The sequence below is a fragment of the Coturnix japonica genome, chromosome 1, assembly GCF_001577835.2.
Source record: "Coturnix japonica isolate 7356 chromosome 1, Coturnix japonica 2.1, whole genome shotgun sequence".
NCBI lineage: Eukaryota > Metazoa > Chordata > Aves > Galliformes > Phasianidae > Coturnix > Coturnix japonica.
The window spans coordinates 36,805,196-36,822,568 of record NC_029516.1 but is presented as its reverse complement, the minus strand read 5'-3'; the positions used below and the strand labels follow the sequence as shown (position 1 = coordinate 36,822,568).

General features: G+C 38.4%; 1 protein-coding gene across 1 annotated transcript in view; it reads left to right on the top strand.

The window, feature by feature from the left end:
* Positions 1–975: 975 nt before the first annotated feature.
* Positions 976–17,373, top strand: part of PPFIA2 (PTPRF interacting protein alpha 2) — a 277,323-nt gene continuing 260,925 nt past the window's right edge. Inside the window, exons 1-2 of the mRNA XM_015857426.2 lie at positions 976–1,316; positions 11,550–11,800. Of these exons, the coding sequence (XP_015712912.1) occupies positions 11,552–11,800 (249 nt within the window). The 5' untranslated portion in view covers positions 976–1,316; positions 11,550–11,551. The remainder of the gene's footprint in view (positions 1,317–11,549; positions 11,801–17,373) is intronic.

Here is a 17,373-nt window from a genome sequence, read left to right as displayed (position 1 = left end):
TCTGGTATTTATCCATTCACACTCTCAGTCCCACCCAAGGACTGCCACCCATGTGTGGGGCAGCCGCAACAGCGGGGGACAGGCAGCGTCCCCTTATGTTATTTATTTCTTACTTATTATTTCTTCCATTCTTCCTAGTGGGCGTGAGGAAATGAGCGCCGCGTGAAGCAGCGGCAGCTGCACCGAGGGAGCCGCGTGCGTGAGGCAGGGGCAGCAGACGCGATTACTTCAGAATTTATTTAAGGACCGGTGGAAACCACTGCGGCCGATTCCAGGGGAAGCCCCCGGCTCCGAGCAGCGCCCATCCCGGCAGCCCCCCGGCATCCCCGGGCTGTCCCCGGTTTGAAGGGCGCTCAGCCACGCGCGGCGTTTCCGAACGGCGTGCCGTTCAGATTATGGCAGATATTATCACCGCTTTGTCACGGCGGGATTACGGCTGATGATACGTTTTATTACGCCGTGTATCCGATTAGATGAGATGTACAGCCGCTCGCCTCGGCACTCGAAATCACAGAACACGCGGAGCTGGGGAGCTCCCTCCGCCCCACGCAGAGACATCGCCCGGCTCCGGCGGGTGGCAGGGCCGGTTCGCCCCACTCCTGCGCTGTAGGGCGGCGGTGAGCGCCGCTCTGGGAGCTCCTCTCTAAGAAGCTGCACGCCGCCTTCACTTCAGATCGTGCAGTCATGCGTGCGTGTGGACTTGAGTCACGCACGGAGGCATAATTAGCCAGGGAGCTACTGAAGAACTCGAGCAGCCGGATATCTCTCCGTTAAGTGTAACAAAAGATGTGNTCATGCGTGCGTGTGGACTTGAGTCACGCACGGAGGCATAATTAGCCAGGGAGCTACTGAAGAACTCGAGCAGCCGGATATCTCTCCGTTAAGTGAAATAAAAGAAAGATGCTTTCGCCCCGGCCCCTCCCCCCGCGCTGTCTCGCCTCCAGCTGCAAAGATGCTGTTGCTTGAAAGAGGCTGCTGGAGCTTTAAGAGCCGCTCCCCCCCCGCTCGCTCTTGACAATGGTCTGAGCCGAGCTCTGCTTCTCAAAGCAAAATTTGTAATATGCCATTTTTCCTATGGATGCTTCTCCTCCTGGCTGCTGACGAAGTGACCGAAGAAAATGCTGAGGTGCCGAGCAGCCTGTCGTGCCGGAGGACGAGCGCGAGGGCTGAGGGTTTCTCGGAGCAGCGCCGGTGTCACCATTGCTAGGAAGATGGTCCGGGAGTGCTCGGCTGCGTGAGATCCCGCTCGGAGCCGGTGCAGACTGCGGTTATTATTGATCAAGTGCAATAGCAGACGCCGAAATAAAAGACACTAGGTACCGAACCTTTTATTTCTGAGCCAGACATTCCCTCGTTAGCACCCACACCCTCTGGGAGGTGAGGTGCAAACGCAAAAGCTTGCGATCTGCCTCTTGCTGCATGTGTTGTACGATTTAAATGTGTTTCTGTGATGGGAGCTGGGGAATTTCAGAGTAAAAATCATGAAGTCAACTTCCTTTTTTTTTAATATATATGTGTATAGATATATAGATAGATATAATGGAGGGAGATGTGTGGTCAGAAGGATGTTAAAGAACACACAGTTAGAATGAGTCCTTTCTGTAAGGTGCTGCTGATGATCACCCCTCCCGTGTAGAAGTGCAGGATGCTTCTGTTAAAGGTGATATCATAGCTTAGTGAAGGCTGGCAGGTAAGGAGTTAACTAGGAGGAGGAATATGTGTGTAATGCAACTCAGACAATAGGAAGGATTTTCCTTATGGAATTACGCTGTGCTGCTTTAGAGCAATTTTGCTGAGAATGTTTGAAAAGGCATTTTCAAATTACAAAAAGATCTGGTTTTATCAGTCACTGTATGTATTTAAACCATTTGGGGGAAAGAAAATAAAATACCAACAGAGTGTATATGTAAAATATCCAGAATGATCCAATGAAATGAGTTTTCAAGCTGATGTCACTATGGACAGGCTAGAATATATGGTAGTTAAATTTCCACTTCTGTTTCTTGCAGCAAAATTATAAGTAACTTGAAATGACTCCTCAACCTTGGTGTGCAAACCAAGCAGCTGAGTATACAGAAAACGAGCTTTTAAAACCAATGATGGACAAAAAGATGAAAGAATAAAATTAGATTAACATCTGAGGTGATAGCCTTCAAGGTGAGCAAAATGCATGCTTGCCGAAGAGCCTTTGTCAGGCAGAAGCCAAGTGTTTTTGTGTCTTCTCGTTCTCAGAGCTTATCCCATTGAATGAAGTCTGGTGAATTACTCCCAGCCTACATGAGAATGTAGAGATGTCTGTTACTGCATTCACTTTTTAAAAAATAAGTATTTCCAGACTCTTGGACAAACAAGAGATGTCAAATAGGGTGGGGTCCAATGAGGAGAAAAAGGACAAATTTGTCATTTGGCACCTTTATAGCTTATTACCACAGATAATTCAAGTGGTTTTAGAAAAACTCAGTATTGGGGATGCACTGTCAAACCTGGTTCATACATGATTATCATCATTTGTAGATAGAAGATACATGAGGATTGCTGTCAGTTCATTTGGTAATGCTTCATATGGTGACTAACTAAGGGTGGGCATATACTGTGCTATTGGCAGCAATTTTTGTCCATTCACTCATCTGGATATGTAAACTGAGCTGCAGAATTTGTAATTGAGTACTCAGTTCAGTCTTGATGGAGACGTCACTCTCCTAACACTATACACTGGCTGCAACCTGAAAAATCTTTAATGAAATGACGGCGAACCACATTCTTTTCTCCTCTCACAAAAAAAGATCACTTCAAACTGTGGTTGCTTTTCTTTCAGTTAAATGCTGGTTCTTTGATTTCTTGTAATATTGTAGGCACTGGTCTAATAATATTCAACAGGCTCACTGGTCAAACATAACCATACGTTTGTGATTTTTATGATGCCTTTTGGAGGTAGTAAAATGTCATGTTAATGGCTTGCCTACACTAGTGACTTTCAACCATCTTTTTAGGTAGATCCAAACTCACATTCCTGACAGTGTTGCCATGAACTTCAGCAGTTCTTGCATTAGCCTCTGTGCAAATGATTGGAGAAAAGACTGAAACAGTAACTAGTCAACCTGGGATAGATTTTTCCATACATTTTGTAGTAGATATACAACAGATGAGGATGAGAGTGTACTTAGAGAACTTTAATGTGCTGCTTCATAGTCTGCCATTGTGTGTATGTGATTATGATACCTGATCATTTCAGGTCTGGAAATACTATTTTAAATCAGTCCTTAGATTTCAGTTAGCTTATTTGCTTCCAATTAGAAAAATTCTAAGAATACTACATTGCCTGAGTGTAACTTGTTTTCTAGCGAGCATGTATGCATGTGTATCCTGCTTCCTCTTCAAAACCTTGTCAGAGGTCACCAAGATAGTTGTAAGGTGTTATCTGAGTTCAGTTACCTGAAGTCTCTCAGAGTTTAGAGCACTTGGTGTTCTACCTGAGCAAGGGAGTTGTCATGTCTGCTCTGTGTCTCCTAAAGAGTGTACAAAAGTGTTTGTGTATTAATAGTAAAATACTGGTGATTGAAATTAAACATATGTTATATGGAGGGATCATTTTACTTCCACTTAGAGTACCTCATAAAAAGTGCAAACTTTTTTACTGCAGAGATAATAAGTTCAGTATCAATGGGGTTTTTGTTTTTCTTTTTATAGAAATGCACATTTAGAAAGTCTTCTTTTGGTTGACTTGAGTCTTTCAAGTGTAGTCTTAACTATGCTTGTCAGGCAGGTCAGGCTTTTTATTGTGAAATAACACACTTTTCTCCTTTGATTAAGGGATATATAATGCATTTAGGTATTAATGAGGCATCTGTCATCCTTTCCCTTCATTCCTTTTCCTTTTTTGCAGTACTGACTGTAGAGAAGTATTGCACGGAATAATTTACAAGAAGGCTTATTTGGTTTTCATCAAACTATGTGGTCTTGAAGATACAGGCCAAAGGGGTTTTATCTACCATTTGTAGTCCTTGCATACCCACTGAAACAAATTCTAACTCTGTCAGTGGTCTTTCTGATATGCCTATGTACCCTTATGTATAACTCAGTGTACTGTCAGTCATACCCAGAAGGAGCAAGATGCTATTTGTCCTGTTCCTCAACTGTTCTTGACTAACAAGATGCTTACTGAAGGTCTTCTTTCCTCCCTTCCATTCCCCCCCCCCAACTTCTTTTCTAGCTTATTTTTATGGGGGTAACTGCATGCAGTTCTCCACTGCCACAGAGCTGCATGGACTTGCTAGATAGATGGTTGGGCACTGCTGATATAATTAGGTGTGATTTGAGATATAAAGACAGGAAACTAAGCTGGATGCCTAAAGTAGACTTTCTCTACCCTTCATGTGAACAGAGTGTTGGCACAGAAGCCCTTAGTAAATAACTTCAGTGGGAGTTTACTTAGCCTGCAAAGCTGGCTCCTGATAGCTGGCTACAAACTTCTGAGTTTATTCCACTTAGCACCAGGTATCCTTTTATTTTCAGAAGAAAGTAACACCATATTTCTTTGTCCAGAGGATTCTTATTTTTATTTATGTTTTTGGGTTTGTTTCCTTTAAGAAAGAATGGCGTTAAGAAGTTTGTTAGGTTTCTTGGTTTTTGTTTTGTTTTGTTTTCTCCTGATCACAATATGTATTCATATATTGATTTCTCTTTAATGGCACAGTCAGAAAACTTCCTAAACACACTGAGTACCTCATGCCTTTATACGTATTATAAATGTCGACAAGATAGCAAAGCCTTAAATAAGAAAAAAAATCACGTTTGAATTTTGGGAAAAATATTTTGTTATTATTTATTATATTTTCTGTTTCTCATGATTTCAAAACGAATGCATACTTATTAACTATTGCTACTTCTTACATAGGTATTCCCCTGCCTACCTGGGCTTCAACAGCATTTCAGTATTCTATTATCTTTTTCATTGTTTTCTTTACAATGATTCAGGTAAAAGATATAAAGCATTACAATCTTTCTTCAAGCCTTTTTGTTTGTTGGTTTCTTTGAGATAATTGAATGATAAAGCCAGAAAGTAAGTAGAACTATTAGAATCTGAGCAACAAGACATTCTAAGTTTAAACTGTTCTGAGATAATGTGTTTTATGATCCACTGTAGTACTTTAATTTATTCTTCTTGTGCATGTTTTCTGACAAAAAGCAGTTATTTTCTGTATTTTTGTAAATGTGACTGAAGCATAGCTGAGCTTTATTTTTTTATTTATTGATGGCAATTTTGTTTACTTTTTGTAGAGGTCTTCTAAGTACATTGAGTCTCACATTCTCTACAAGGCAGGCTGCACTAACAAAATCAAGAAGGTTTTATAGTGAGAATGCAATGAGATGAGCCACAGAGTGGGTTTTTTTGTTTCTTTTTGTGTTTGTTTGTTGTTGTTTTTTTAAGATTTATTTCATATTTTCCTTCAGCTTTATTTAAATATATATTAAATATCAGAATATCTCCAGAAACATGGATCATTCAGAGTGGAAGGGACCTGCAGAGATTGTTTGCACCAACTCCTTGCTCAGTGCAATGCCAATACCAGAATAAGATCAGAGTAAGATTGTTTAAAGTAAGCTTGGGAAATAAAAAGAAAATTCAGTTATTATTTTACATTTTTGAAGCTTAAAGCAGATATTTATACACTCCAGCTTTGCTTATATTGCATCACATTACCTGAAAATTATAACAGAATTTACTTTGCAATTTAGAGTTGTGATAATGCAATAAAGTGTTCTCTTTGGCAAGGGAGCAGGATCTCAAAACATTGGTTGATAAGCACAAAAAGAAAATAAGGAATAGCCAGATGTCAGTGTATGACTGTATTTGTTCTGTTCAAGAGTCATGGTTTAGAAAATCAAGATCTATCATCCTAACCAGTCTTTGAAGCCGTTAAGATTGGAAGGTAAAAAGAGAGTTTAATGATGGTCTATACTTTATCCTGCTGAGTTCTGTTCTGAGTGGAATTAATAATCTTCATGGATTAACATAAAATATATACTTAAGACAAATATCTGCTGTGCATGCATGGATCTGTTATCCCTTAACTGAATCTAAATCCAGTAAGTCTGGATGCTTTCATCCTGTCCATACAGAAACTAATTCCTGCATGTATAATTAAATGTATCTTAGATATATCAAAACTTATGTAAACTCGCAGATCTGCCACAAAAATACATGTGGCACACTAGGTCTAGAAGTGGGCCTGCCAATTATTCTGAGGCTTTGAGAACTGCATCCTTCAATGTGGCTCTGTCTCCCCCCCAAAAAATAGTTGAAAAATTCTTATATTTTTCACAGGCAGAATGATTATTTTTGGTTCTTTTGCTAGAAAGATCACTTAACATGTTTAATGTTTGAAATCCTTCTTGTATAAGATACAGCTTAAATCCACTTGATGGTGGAGATTGATGGCAGATTATCTTGACTATGATTGTGCAGCATGTGTGGGAACAACCAGGGATGTAGCCAGCATGGGTTCATGAAAGGCCAGTCCTGCTTGTCCAGCTTACCTACTTCTACAACCAGGTGACCTGCCTAGTGAGTGAGGGAAAGGCTATGGATATAGCCCACCTAGATGTTAGCAAAGCTTCTGACTGTTTCCCACAGAAGCTGGCAGCCTGTGGCTTGGAGAGTTGTACCCTTTGCTGGGTGAAAAACTGGTTGGAGGACTGGGCCCAGAGAGTGGTGGAGTTAAATCAATTGGTGAGCAGTCATGAGTGGTATTCCGTAGGGATCAGTACTGGGGCCGACCCTGTTTAATAGCTTTGCTGATGATCTGCACTAGGGGACTGAGTGCACCCTCAGTACATTTGCATATGACACCAATCTGTGAGGAAGGACTGATCTGCCCTGAGGATAGGATGGCCTTTCAGAGGAATCTGAATAGGCTGAGTCCAGCTGTATGACAGCACAAGACCAAGTGCTAAGTTCTGTGTTTCGGTTGCAAACTCCTCTACAGGCTTGAGGCAGAGTGGCTGGAAAGCTGCTTGAAGGAAAAAGTCCTGGAGTGTTAGCTGACAGCCAGCAGAGTGCCCAGGTAGCCAAGAAGGCCAGTGGCATCCTGGCTTGTATCTGAAATAGTGCGGCCAGCAGAACTAGGGAAGGGATCATCCCTTTTTACTTGGCTGCACCTTGAGTATGGTATTCAGTTTTGGGCCCCTCACTACAAGAAACACAATGATGCCCTGGAGTGTGTCCAAAGAGGGGCAACAAAGCTGGTGAAGAGTATGAAGCACAAGTCTTATGATGAGTAGCTGAGGCAGGTGCAATTGTTTAGTCTGGAGAAGAGGCAGCTCGGGGGAGATGTTACTGCTCTCTACAACTACATGAGGTTGTAGTAAGGTGGGTGCTGACCTCTTTTCACAGGTAACTAGAGATAGGATGAGAGGTAGTGGCCTTAAGTTGTGCCAGGGATGGTTCAGATTGGATATTAGGAAAAAATTATTTTCAGAAAGTGGTGAGGTATTGAAACAGGTTGCCCAGGAAAGTGATGGAGTCACCAGCCATGGAGGTCTGCAAGAAAAGGGCACATACCACACTCAGTAACATGGTCAATCACAGGCATGGGCTGATGGTTGGACTAGAAGAACTTAATGGTCTTTCCAACCTTAATGATTCTATGATTAACTCAGATTTACTGTCTGTGATTAGTGCATAAAGAGTAGGTAGTTACAGTGATGCCTTTTGTCTTTAGTCTGTGAAATATTTCAATTGATTATATTATGAATCCGGAAAATAAAATTGTTCAGGTTTGGGGTTTTTTAATTACCAGCTTTAGGTTTAAAATTCAGTTACTTAGAATGGAAATCAAAAGTTGCCCTCTTCCCCAGTTGGAAATTTATAAATATGATTTAAACTACTCTGGGTGTGACCACGCAAACTATCAGACCTCACTGTTCATAGCAATACTGGTTTTGTTTTTTGTTGAATGTGGATTCCTCAACTGTTTCTATCTTTATTGCGGTGGTTTCTCTATGTGCTTTTGGTGCATGCAAACTAAATTCCTTTCGGCTATAATTAAACTGGAAGCTTGCTCTTAAAACTAATGTTCTGACCCCATGTGTTAACCACATCATCATGTGGTTAACTGAGGGTTGACTAATACATGGCCACCATCCGAAGGCTCTGGAAACTTCACAAACTCATACAACTCCCTGACGTGATTCATTTGCTATATAAAGAACCAGTCGCATATGCGTCCTCCGATGTGTCCTTAGCTGCCAATCTTCTACTACTAAATTGTGATCAGTCTATTTGCTGAAACTTCCTTCTCTATTTACTTTTGTCAATGTTATGTCCTTTCTCTGTTTAACCTGCCCTATATTTTGTTGCAGAATCCCTCCTTTTTTCTTTTCTTTTTTCTTTTCTTTTTTCTTTTCTTTTTTCTTTTCTTTTTTCTTTTNCTTTTTTCTTTTCTTTTTTCTTTTCTTTTTTCTTTTCTTTTTTCTTTTCTTTTTTCTTTTCTTTTCCATTTTTTCCTCATCTTTCTAAAATTCTTCAAATATTATTTTCATTCTTTTCTTCTATCAAGCAGAAAATAAATAAAGAGCGCAGTGAGATCCTGGGGCTTGAGCATGGCTGTGTTCTTAAACACGTGCTAGAAGAAGACCAGTGTTTTTTGGAAACAGTGTTAAATGGTGGCAGCCTCAGAATGCTGAAAGCATCCCATTTACTGGCAGGTATAAGAGTGATAAATGCCAGATAAATGGCTGCTTGTTTTTTCATTTGTCTGTTTGTTTTAAAGAAAAGAAAATAAAAACAATGCTTTTCTAAAGGCAAAAAAACGATAAAAATCATTGTAATTCAGGACAGCACTGCATGTCTTTATTAAATGAAAAAATGCAGGAAATCTTTTGGGAACACCATAATAAACCTGAGGTTATTTGAATTTTTTTTACTGCTTTCTGGATTGATGCAGAAACACCCTAACAAAGGACATTCCCTTCAGAGTTGTTTTAGGCTCCCCACTGTTGGCTCCTGCAAAAGATCTACGTCCAGGGCTCCCCTTTTCCCCCCTCTCACCACTGCAAGATCAATACACTCCTTCTTTCTAACCTGCTGGCACTCATGATCTGGCCAGGGTTAGCCTCCTGAGTTTCAATATTTTCCCCTGAGCTGAGCATGGGAAAAGGGAGAGGATGCATATAGTTCCGGTGAAATAATGGCATTGATCTCAAACAATGAGAAAGCAATGTACATCACCAGTCTGAATGCAAGGCCTGCTGTACCTTTTAAAGATTCTCGTGGGACTTTGAGCTGTGGGAGAAAACTTCTAAATAGTAACTGCCTACATAAAGATCTGCCCACCTGCTCCCTGCCTTATCTGTGGTCTTACTCATAGCCCAAGTTAGTTACTTGTGCCATTCAGGGTAATGCAGCACGGGTTTTCAAAATAGGCACACTGCATTGTCTGCTCCCCTCCCTAAACAAAGCAGCTTAAAGGGAAGTATGTTGAGAGCCTGTAGATTCTATGACTGTCCCACAGCTATGTTAATGTCCCACAGTATATGTTAATTCCCATATCCCCAAAATGACTGTAGGAGATTTTGTTTTGAAAAAGGTACTAAGGTAGCAACAACTGTCTGCACAAAGATTTTCTTAGCTGTTCACCTCAACACTCCAGCAAGTGTGAAAATTAGACTGTGTTCATTATGCCATTGCATGTCAGCAGTGGTAGTGCATACCTTGCCATTTAGACCATAAATTTCATCTGCATATAAAGGACACTGGATGTGAGGGCTTATCTATGTAAATCCACTGGAGCAGCAAATGTTCCATGGGATGTGATGGGTCACATTTGATTTATGATCTGAGTCACAGTCCTTGATCTGCATTTGAAGAATAAGCATGCAGAGACCTTAGTCTCTGAACACCCAGTAAATACTGAAAAAGTATGATCTAACAGAAAGGGGCAGATGGCCTTGGATGTTTTAGTTCTCCTCTTGTGCACTGCCAACTTGTCAATTCCAAAGTGGTTAGTCCAAGTAGGGCCTGGGTGGAGGCACTCCAGAGGGTGATGATACTTGGCATGAGATGTGCTCCCACAAGATTGCACAAGGACAAGCTGGCAAAGTATTGCTGGTAGTACCACTTCTCCAGATTTGCATGGACTATGGACAAAGCAGTTACATCAAGAAGAATTCCCAAAAATCTTTTGGTTTTTTCTGCAGGCTATTCCCTGCAGATATATTCTATATTTCTATTCCCTGTGTATGGGAGGTCTTAATGTCACATTCCATAACTATTTTTTCATAAATTTCACTGTCAAAAACTCCATTTTCGTACTTTGGAAAGCAGGCCAGATTTAAGAATATGTAGAACATTTCAGTCATAATACTGAGACTGTAAAATTATGATGATCTCATATGACGGCACACCTAATAAAGGAACATGCATTTTAAGCAAAATTGAGGTCTATAATGTCCACTGCAAACATGTAAGTAAAAGGTTTTAACTTCCACTAGATGGATGGAAAACACCTTTGTCCCACTGGCTGAGATAAAAAGGCTTTCAATAAAAGAATTTTCAGAAATTCATGCTCAGCTATGTAAAAATTGTCTCTTGTACTTAGTCATACTAGAAAAACAACTTCTGATTCTTCAGGTGCCTTCCTGTTTTTCCAGTAGATACCATCTATTGCAAACATAATCTTTTACCTGAAGATTTATTTTTGAAAATTTAAACTCTGAAAGCCATTTTGGGGATTGATTTTTTTATTTTATTCTTTTATTTTTTTTCCCCTGTCTGCTGAGAGCAGCACTGTTGTAACATAAGCTTCTTGTTGTATAGAAACTTAAATTTTGAGACATAATTGATGAATGGCACCAAGTGATACTATTTGTTCTGATTTGAACTGCTTTTAGGAAACAAACAACAGTGATTTTCCCCCTAGTAACTCAATTTGCATAAGATATCATACTGATGATAATTAGTAGAAGGTTTCTGGTTCTTGACCTCTTACTGAACAAACTCACTAGAGAATATTTTCCCCTGAGGGTGGGAATAACTAGATAGAAAAAATAGATTAACCTGGCATTGTTAAGGCAGCGTGATACTGGATCAATGGTTAGCCTGAGCTGTACTGTAGAAGTGCCTAGAGCGGGACAAAATCCAGCAATTAATAGCAGCTATTGGCATCAATACCAACAATTCAGCAATGGCACTGAGTAAGAGAGGGAAACTGCATTTGCAGAGGAAGTCTTTTCTGTCATTATAAAAGAGTTTTTTTTGTTTTTTTTTTGCAAAGCTATTAATAATTTAAAATACCGTGTTATTCTCCATCTCCTTCCAGACCCTCTTCCTTCAGTTTAGGAAACACATTCAATATCTTTACTGCATGGAATTAGTCACTGTATTTACTTGCTGTCTATTGACCATCTGATTAATATTGAAAATACAAAGTCAAGATGAGGGGACAATGAAATACCAATAGTGTCCATGTGACAGAATTAATTCCTCTTATGAAATCCCCTCATTTTTTTTCCCTACTGAAAAGCTTTTTCTTGATTTGTATTTTTTAAAGAGATGATGTGCGAAGTGATGCCTACGATAAATGAGGACACCCCGATGAGTCAACGGGGGTCCCAGAGCAGTGGCTCGGACTCGGATTCTCACTTTGAGCAGCTGATGGTGAATATGCTGGATGAAAGGGACCGTCTCCTTGATACTCTTCGGGAGACACAGGAAAGCTTGTCACTTGCACAGCAACGCCTACAGGATGTCATCTATGACAGAGACTCCCTTCAGCGACAGCTTAACTCTGCACTGCCTCAGGTATGTAGCTTATAAAGATCTTTTCAGGTTCACCAGTTTTCTGGTTAATGTCACTGACTTTAACCCTAATCAGTATATATTGCTTGAGGGTCAAATTCTGCTCTCATTGAGGTTGGCTGCAGAACTCCTATGGATATAACAGTACATGGCTTGTTCTCCATGGGACCTGTTTTCACTTCAGAGTTGTGAACAGGAGTAATGCTGTTGTCTTCAAGGAGAGCAGAATGAAGACCTATAGCTACTGATTCTTTTGGCTGTTGCTCTAGCATTTACAACAGATTAGGAGCCATTTAAACTAAAGGTCTAATGGGGGGAATAAAGAAAAGAGAATGAGGAACTTTCCTATAGACTCTATCAAAGATAAGAACTTCTAACTAGCATTAGAACAAATAAAACTAACTTACAGAGGTTAAATAAGATATTGCACACAACCAGAAAACCAAAAGTTATCTTTTATTCACTTAAATATTAAAAATAGTTGTAGAAGTATCATTTTATAAAATTACTTTTTGTGTTTTGGTTTTTTGTTTTTTTTTTTAGGAACTGAAAATGCATTACTTCAGTTAATACTACGATGTTACATTTCAGCATTTTATTCCACAATAAAATCAGTTTCAGTACATTAGAATTACATGTAAAAATGCATCTTAGTTCAGCCATCATATCTACCTTGAGGTTGGAAATACACCGTATGTCAAAAAGCATTTTTCTTAATGTTAATTTTTACGCATTGTCCATCTATCACTTGCAAGAGGTTCTACTTGTAAACAGGAGAGCCCAGGCATACTTGCCTGGGCAGAGTTGTGTACCTGTTAAAAATGGCAAGTAAGAAACGAAGACAGAGGAAGCTGTGTGATTAGAAGGATGATGTGGTGAGGATTAATCAAATCAGTAAGAAAGTCATTGAAGACGGTAAAGGAAAAAGGCACTCACTGGGGCTGGAAACAAAAACAGCTGCTTAAGAATATTGAAATAACTTGGGATGGGCTTAAAAAGAGAGACTGTAATAATTTGAAGTCCTGGTTTTGCACCCCAAGCATTATCCTCAGGCAAGAAGTACGACTGCACTTGACTACGGTCAAACAAAAATGAGCAGCAGTGATCCTGATATGCAGGAAAATCAGTTTGGTTTTGTCTAATTTGTATGCAGTAGACTTTTTCTACAGATGTCTCTTCATAGAAGAACTAAAAACAAAAACAAAAACAAACAAACAAACAAACAAAGCAAAAAAACCAGCATAGATTGTTTATTACAAGAATTCTTGCTAGAAATCTGAAGAAGGGGTTCTGCATTTGTGAATCCTCCCATTCAATGTACTGCTTAGCACACAGGCACTCATCTCTGTGCCTATAATGAGGTATTCTCATTGAGTACAGACAGGTGTCTGATCATTAATGTTTCTGTGCCTCACAAAAGCAGAACTCCTAAAATCTAGGGGATTAACTAAGGAAAATCATTTTCAGCAGAACATGATACCATACCTAAAACAAGCAGAAACTGCAAAGAACTACAACTAGAGCATGATGTGATTTTAAACATTAATACTTCTAGTAAATGTTGGTGTTGCGTGATTTTGAATGCAGGGTTTTGAATGCAGGTGAATACTACACTATCACATAGCATTAAGGTCACATGCGTTTCAGGTAGCATTCATTTATAATATATATAATATATACTCATAAGTAGATATGCAGTTCTCAGGAATGAGGAACTCTTGTACTGCTTTCAGTTTAAAGTGGAACTGGATTTTTTCCAATCAGTTAGATAGCCTAAATCTTCATGTAAGTAATTCAATTCTGTACAAATCTGTTTTTGTAAGTACAGAATGCTGACTTAAAGCATTCTAGTAATACAGACTTCCAAGAAAGTAACTTCACTGCCATACTATTTAGCTTCCTTTCTAGACCCTGGAAATCCTACTTTTTTGGGCTTTTTTGTTTTGTTCTGTTCTGTTTTGTTTTGTTTAAGATGTTATGGATAGCAGCTTGTATTTCTAGCTGCTTGACTTAGCTCGACTTAGCTCCCTGACAAAATGCTACCCAGTACTTCTGTCACTGAGAGGAAGAATTCTGTGTTCACTCAATTTAAATGAATACACAAGTACTGTATATGATGACTATTTAGTAGCAGTCTGACACCAAATGAGTCTTGATTTATCTGAATGTATTCCTTTTACGTTTTGATTTCTTAAGTCATTTTCCAAACATTATTTCTTAGCATTTACACAATACTTTACATCTAAAAAGTGTATATATATATATTGACAAAGTCACACTCCATTACTTTTTTGTTAGGGAACTGATTTTGTTTAGCAAGAAGCAGCTGAAAATATAATCTGTAAAAATCATTAAACGTTCTTAAGTAGAATCTGAAAAAAAGGAACCAGTATAAAAGCTGGAAGTATGAAGAAACAATTGAAAAATTCTGTCTGATTGGAAATAACTAATAATATTATGTATGAGAGATGGTGTATAGTTAGAGCTTCATCTGTTAATGCAGTAGCCACAATGTAAAATACCAGTCTAAGTGGCTCTAGGTTTTTATACTGTTCTGTATGGAAGGAGAGCAATGTGTAGCTAGTTGTTACTTTCAAGCGTTATTCACAAAAACATAGTTGCTATGTTATATATGTCTATAATTGAGATAATTTTTATTTCTATTATACTAGCTGTCATAATCTTATGAACTGCTGCACTTAAGAAAGGAGGGAAAAATAAGCAAGCAATTAAAGAACAGTTAAAGTTAGAGTCTTTAAAACTTATTTTGGAGGAAAAACTAATAATAATTGGAAAAGCTAAATTAAAAAGTGTGATAAGGGTCTACCAAAATTGTTTTTATAGCGAATAACTTGACATCACTTTTTGATCCTGGATTTAACAATATGTGAGTACAGAACTATGAAATCTGTGCAATCATAGAAGAATTGGAGTTGGAAGGCACCTTAAAGATCATACAGTTCCAAACCTTCTGCTACGGGCAGGGGCACCTCTCACTAGATCAGGTTTCCTGAAGTTCCATCCAGCCAGGCTTTGAACACTTCCAGGGATGGGGCATTCACAGCTATGGGAAATCTTTCCAGTGACCTGTCAATAAAGAATCCTTCCAGTGTGTTGACTTCACCGCACAGTTTTGTGTCATTTGCAGATTTGGCTGAGGATGTACTCACTGTCCAATCAACTGCAAACAAGCCTTCCCTAAACTAGCTATCTTCTGAAATGGCCACATTTAAATTACTATATTTAAGTCAGTGAGATGAAAATAGAGAGAGGAAAAAATATCACTTAGGGTAGACATTGGCAGGATGGAAAGAAGCTATTAGAAATAGTTCATTGAGAATGTGTTTTGGGATCAATTTTTGTTAATTTGAGCACAAGTAGGAGCATGGTAGTAGCAGTTAATAACAAAAAGTTGTGCTCTGGCCTTTTAGTTGGGAGTAGTTAAGAGGAAAGATACATATTATGATAGTAGGCAACCAAAGGGAAGTAAGTTTAAATACGACAAGCATAATTTTGAGGTGTATTGGGTAAAATATTTTACACTATGTAAAAGGAAAGTATTAATGCAATCTAACCAATAGCTGGTTTGAACCTTACTGTCTTAGTTTTGTCTCAGTAGTGACTGAGAGGTCATTTCAGGTTAGAAGAGATTCAGAAAAAGACTGGTAGAGCAAAGAGGCAATAGCTTCTGCATGAAAAGACTAATTGAAGTTTTCTTTTTTTCTGGGGAAAACTAAGTTGAGAGGAAATATGACTGATTATGTGAATTTTCTTGGAGAGACGTTAAGATGGAAAGACTCATGTAAAGATGAGTGAAGTGTTTTAAGCTAAAAATAATGTTGATGGAAGAACAGATTAATATGAGCTGCCATGAGTAAGGATACATCACTCATCAGAAAGTGATCTTGAATTATCTAGAAATGCCATTCAGAATCCATCTTTCTCAGACAAAGAAAGGTAGGATCAATTCAAACTGTTTCCAAGAGGAAGCTGGTGTGAAAGACATTATATGAAGCAGTACCTTTGGTTAACACTGAACATTTCTGAGAATACCTTTTCCCGTTTTTTTATTTCAAACTTCAAAGTGGAGAGATTATGTGAGATAAGTCACAATTGTAAAATGAAAGATGAGTCCGAATAGTCTTACTAAAACTGTCAGAGTTACAGGGTTGTATAACTGAATTGAGAAGTTTTGTGTGTTCAGAACCTGCTTCACAAGCAGTGTTGCTTATTTTTTGCTAGGCTTTCTGTTGACAACTGAAGACTCTAAGGAAAGTATAGATGAGTCTGCATTGCATCTTACCCTACAACAAGAATTTATTGTATTTAGGTCATAGCGAATAATAATGATAATAATAATAATAAAAATTTATAGTACAATACTGTATGATCTAAATATTAACACTATGCTATTATTTTATTTTATTGAAGTAAAAATAGAAAGTCATTTTTTCTGTAATATAAACAAATGCAATACCAAATTGAAAGTATGCAAAACATAGTTAGAAACTGTAATTTCTGTTCTGAGTGGTGAAAATAAGAATATGGTCAGTTACTTTCTCAAGCAAATTTCACCATAAAATTATCTAAACCAAATCCTCTGGAAAATTTCACCAGTATTAGTTGACCTATAACAAAACACTGAAAAAATACAATTAATGACATTTAAAGACATAATGAATCATAAGAGTTACAGTAAGAACAAATGCTGTGCTCTGATAAATAATACCATATTAGATTTCTTTCATGGTTCCTTTGTTGTTTCTTTTAAGCTTTTAAAAACAAGTTTAATGGCATAGAAGATGCTGAGGTAATGTTTATATGAAGATGTTCAGAGGCCATCACTTTCTCGTTAAATATATACATTTTGTTCATTAATAATGCAATAGTTCAGTGATTTACTTAGAAATTAACCTTACATTCAAAGAATCACAGAATCTCAGAGTGGTTAAGAATGGAAAGGGCCTCTGAAATTCACATTCTCTGACCCGTCCGCTCCACCTGGTTACCTGAACCAAGACTATGTCCAGACTTCTGGACAAGGAAGCTCTCCAAGGAAGCAGACTTCACAATATCTCAGGAAACCTATGCCAGTATTTGTTCAGCACAGGAAAAAATGGTTCCTAATGTTCAAATGGAACCTCCTGATTTTTGGTTTGTTTCCATTGCCTCTTTAATATTCTGTTAACAGAGAAAGGGACAACAATGGAGCAGACCTGTGTCTGTGCAAGATGAACAGTTCTGAGACCACTCTAGAAGACTTTATGATCCTGAATTGGATCTTTATTATCAAAGTCATCCTCTTTCTTTTGCCCTGCACTGGGAATTTAGCTAGGCATCACTTGACTCCTTATCAAAAGATTACTGTAAACTTGTAACGTCTTTTGAGATACTTTAAATTTGAATCTGAACTTATATCAGAATTATATTATTAATGATTCCGAGAAAGTTAATTCTAAACTAGATTTTTTAATGAGTGGCTTGGTTTCATGCTAAATGTTTGTATAATTTTAAGGGAATAGAACATTATTTTAAAGTCCTTTGGCTCAAAATAAAATACTGAATCTGTGACATTT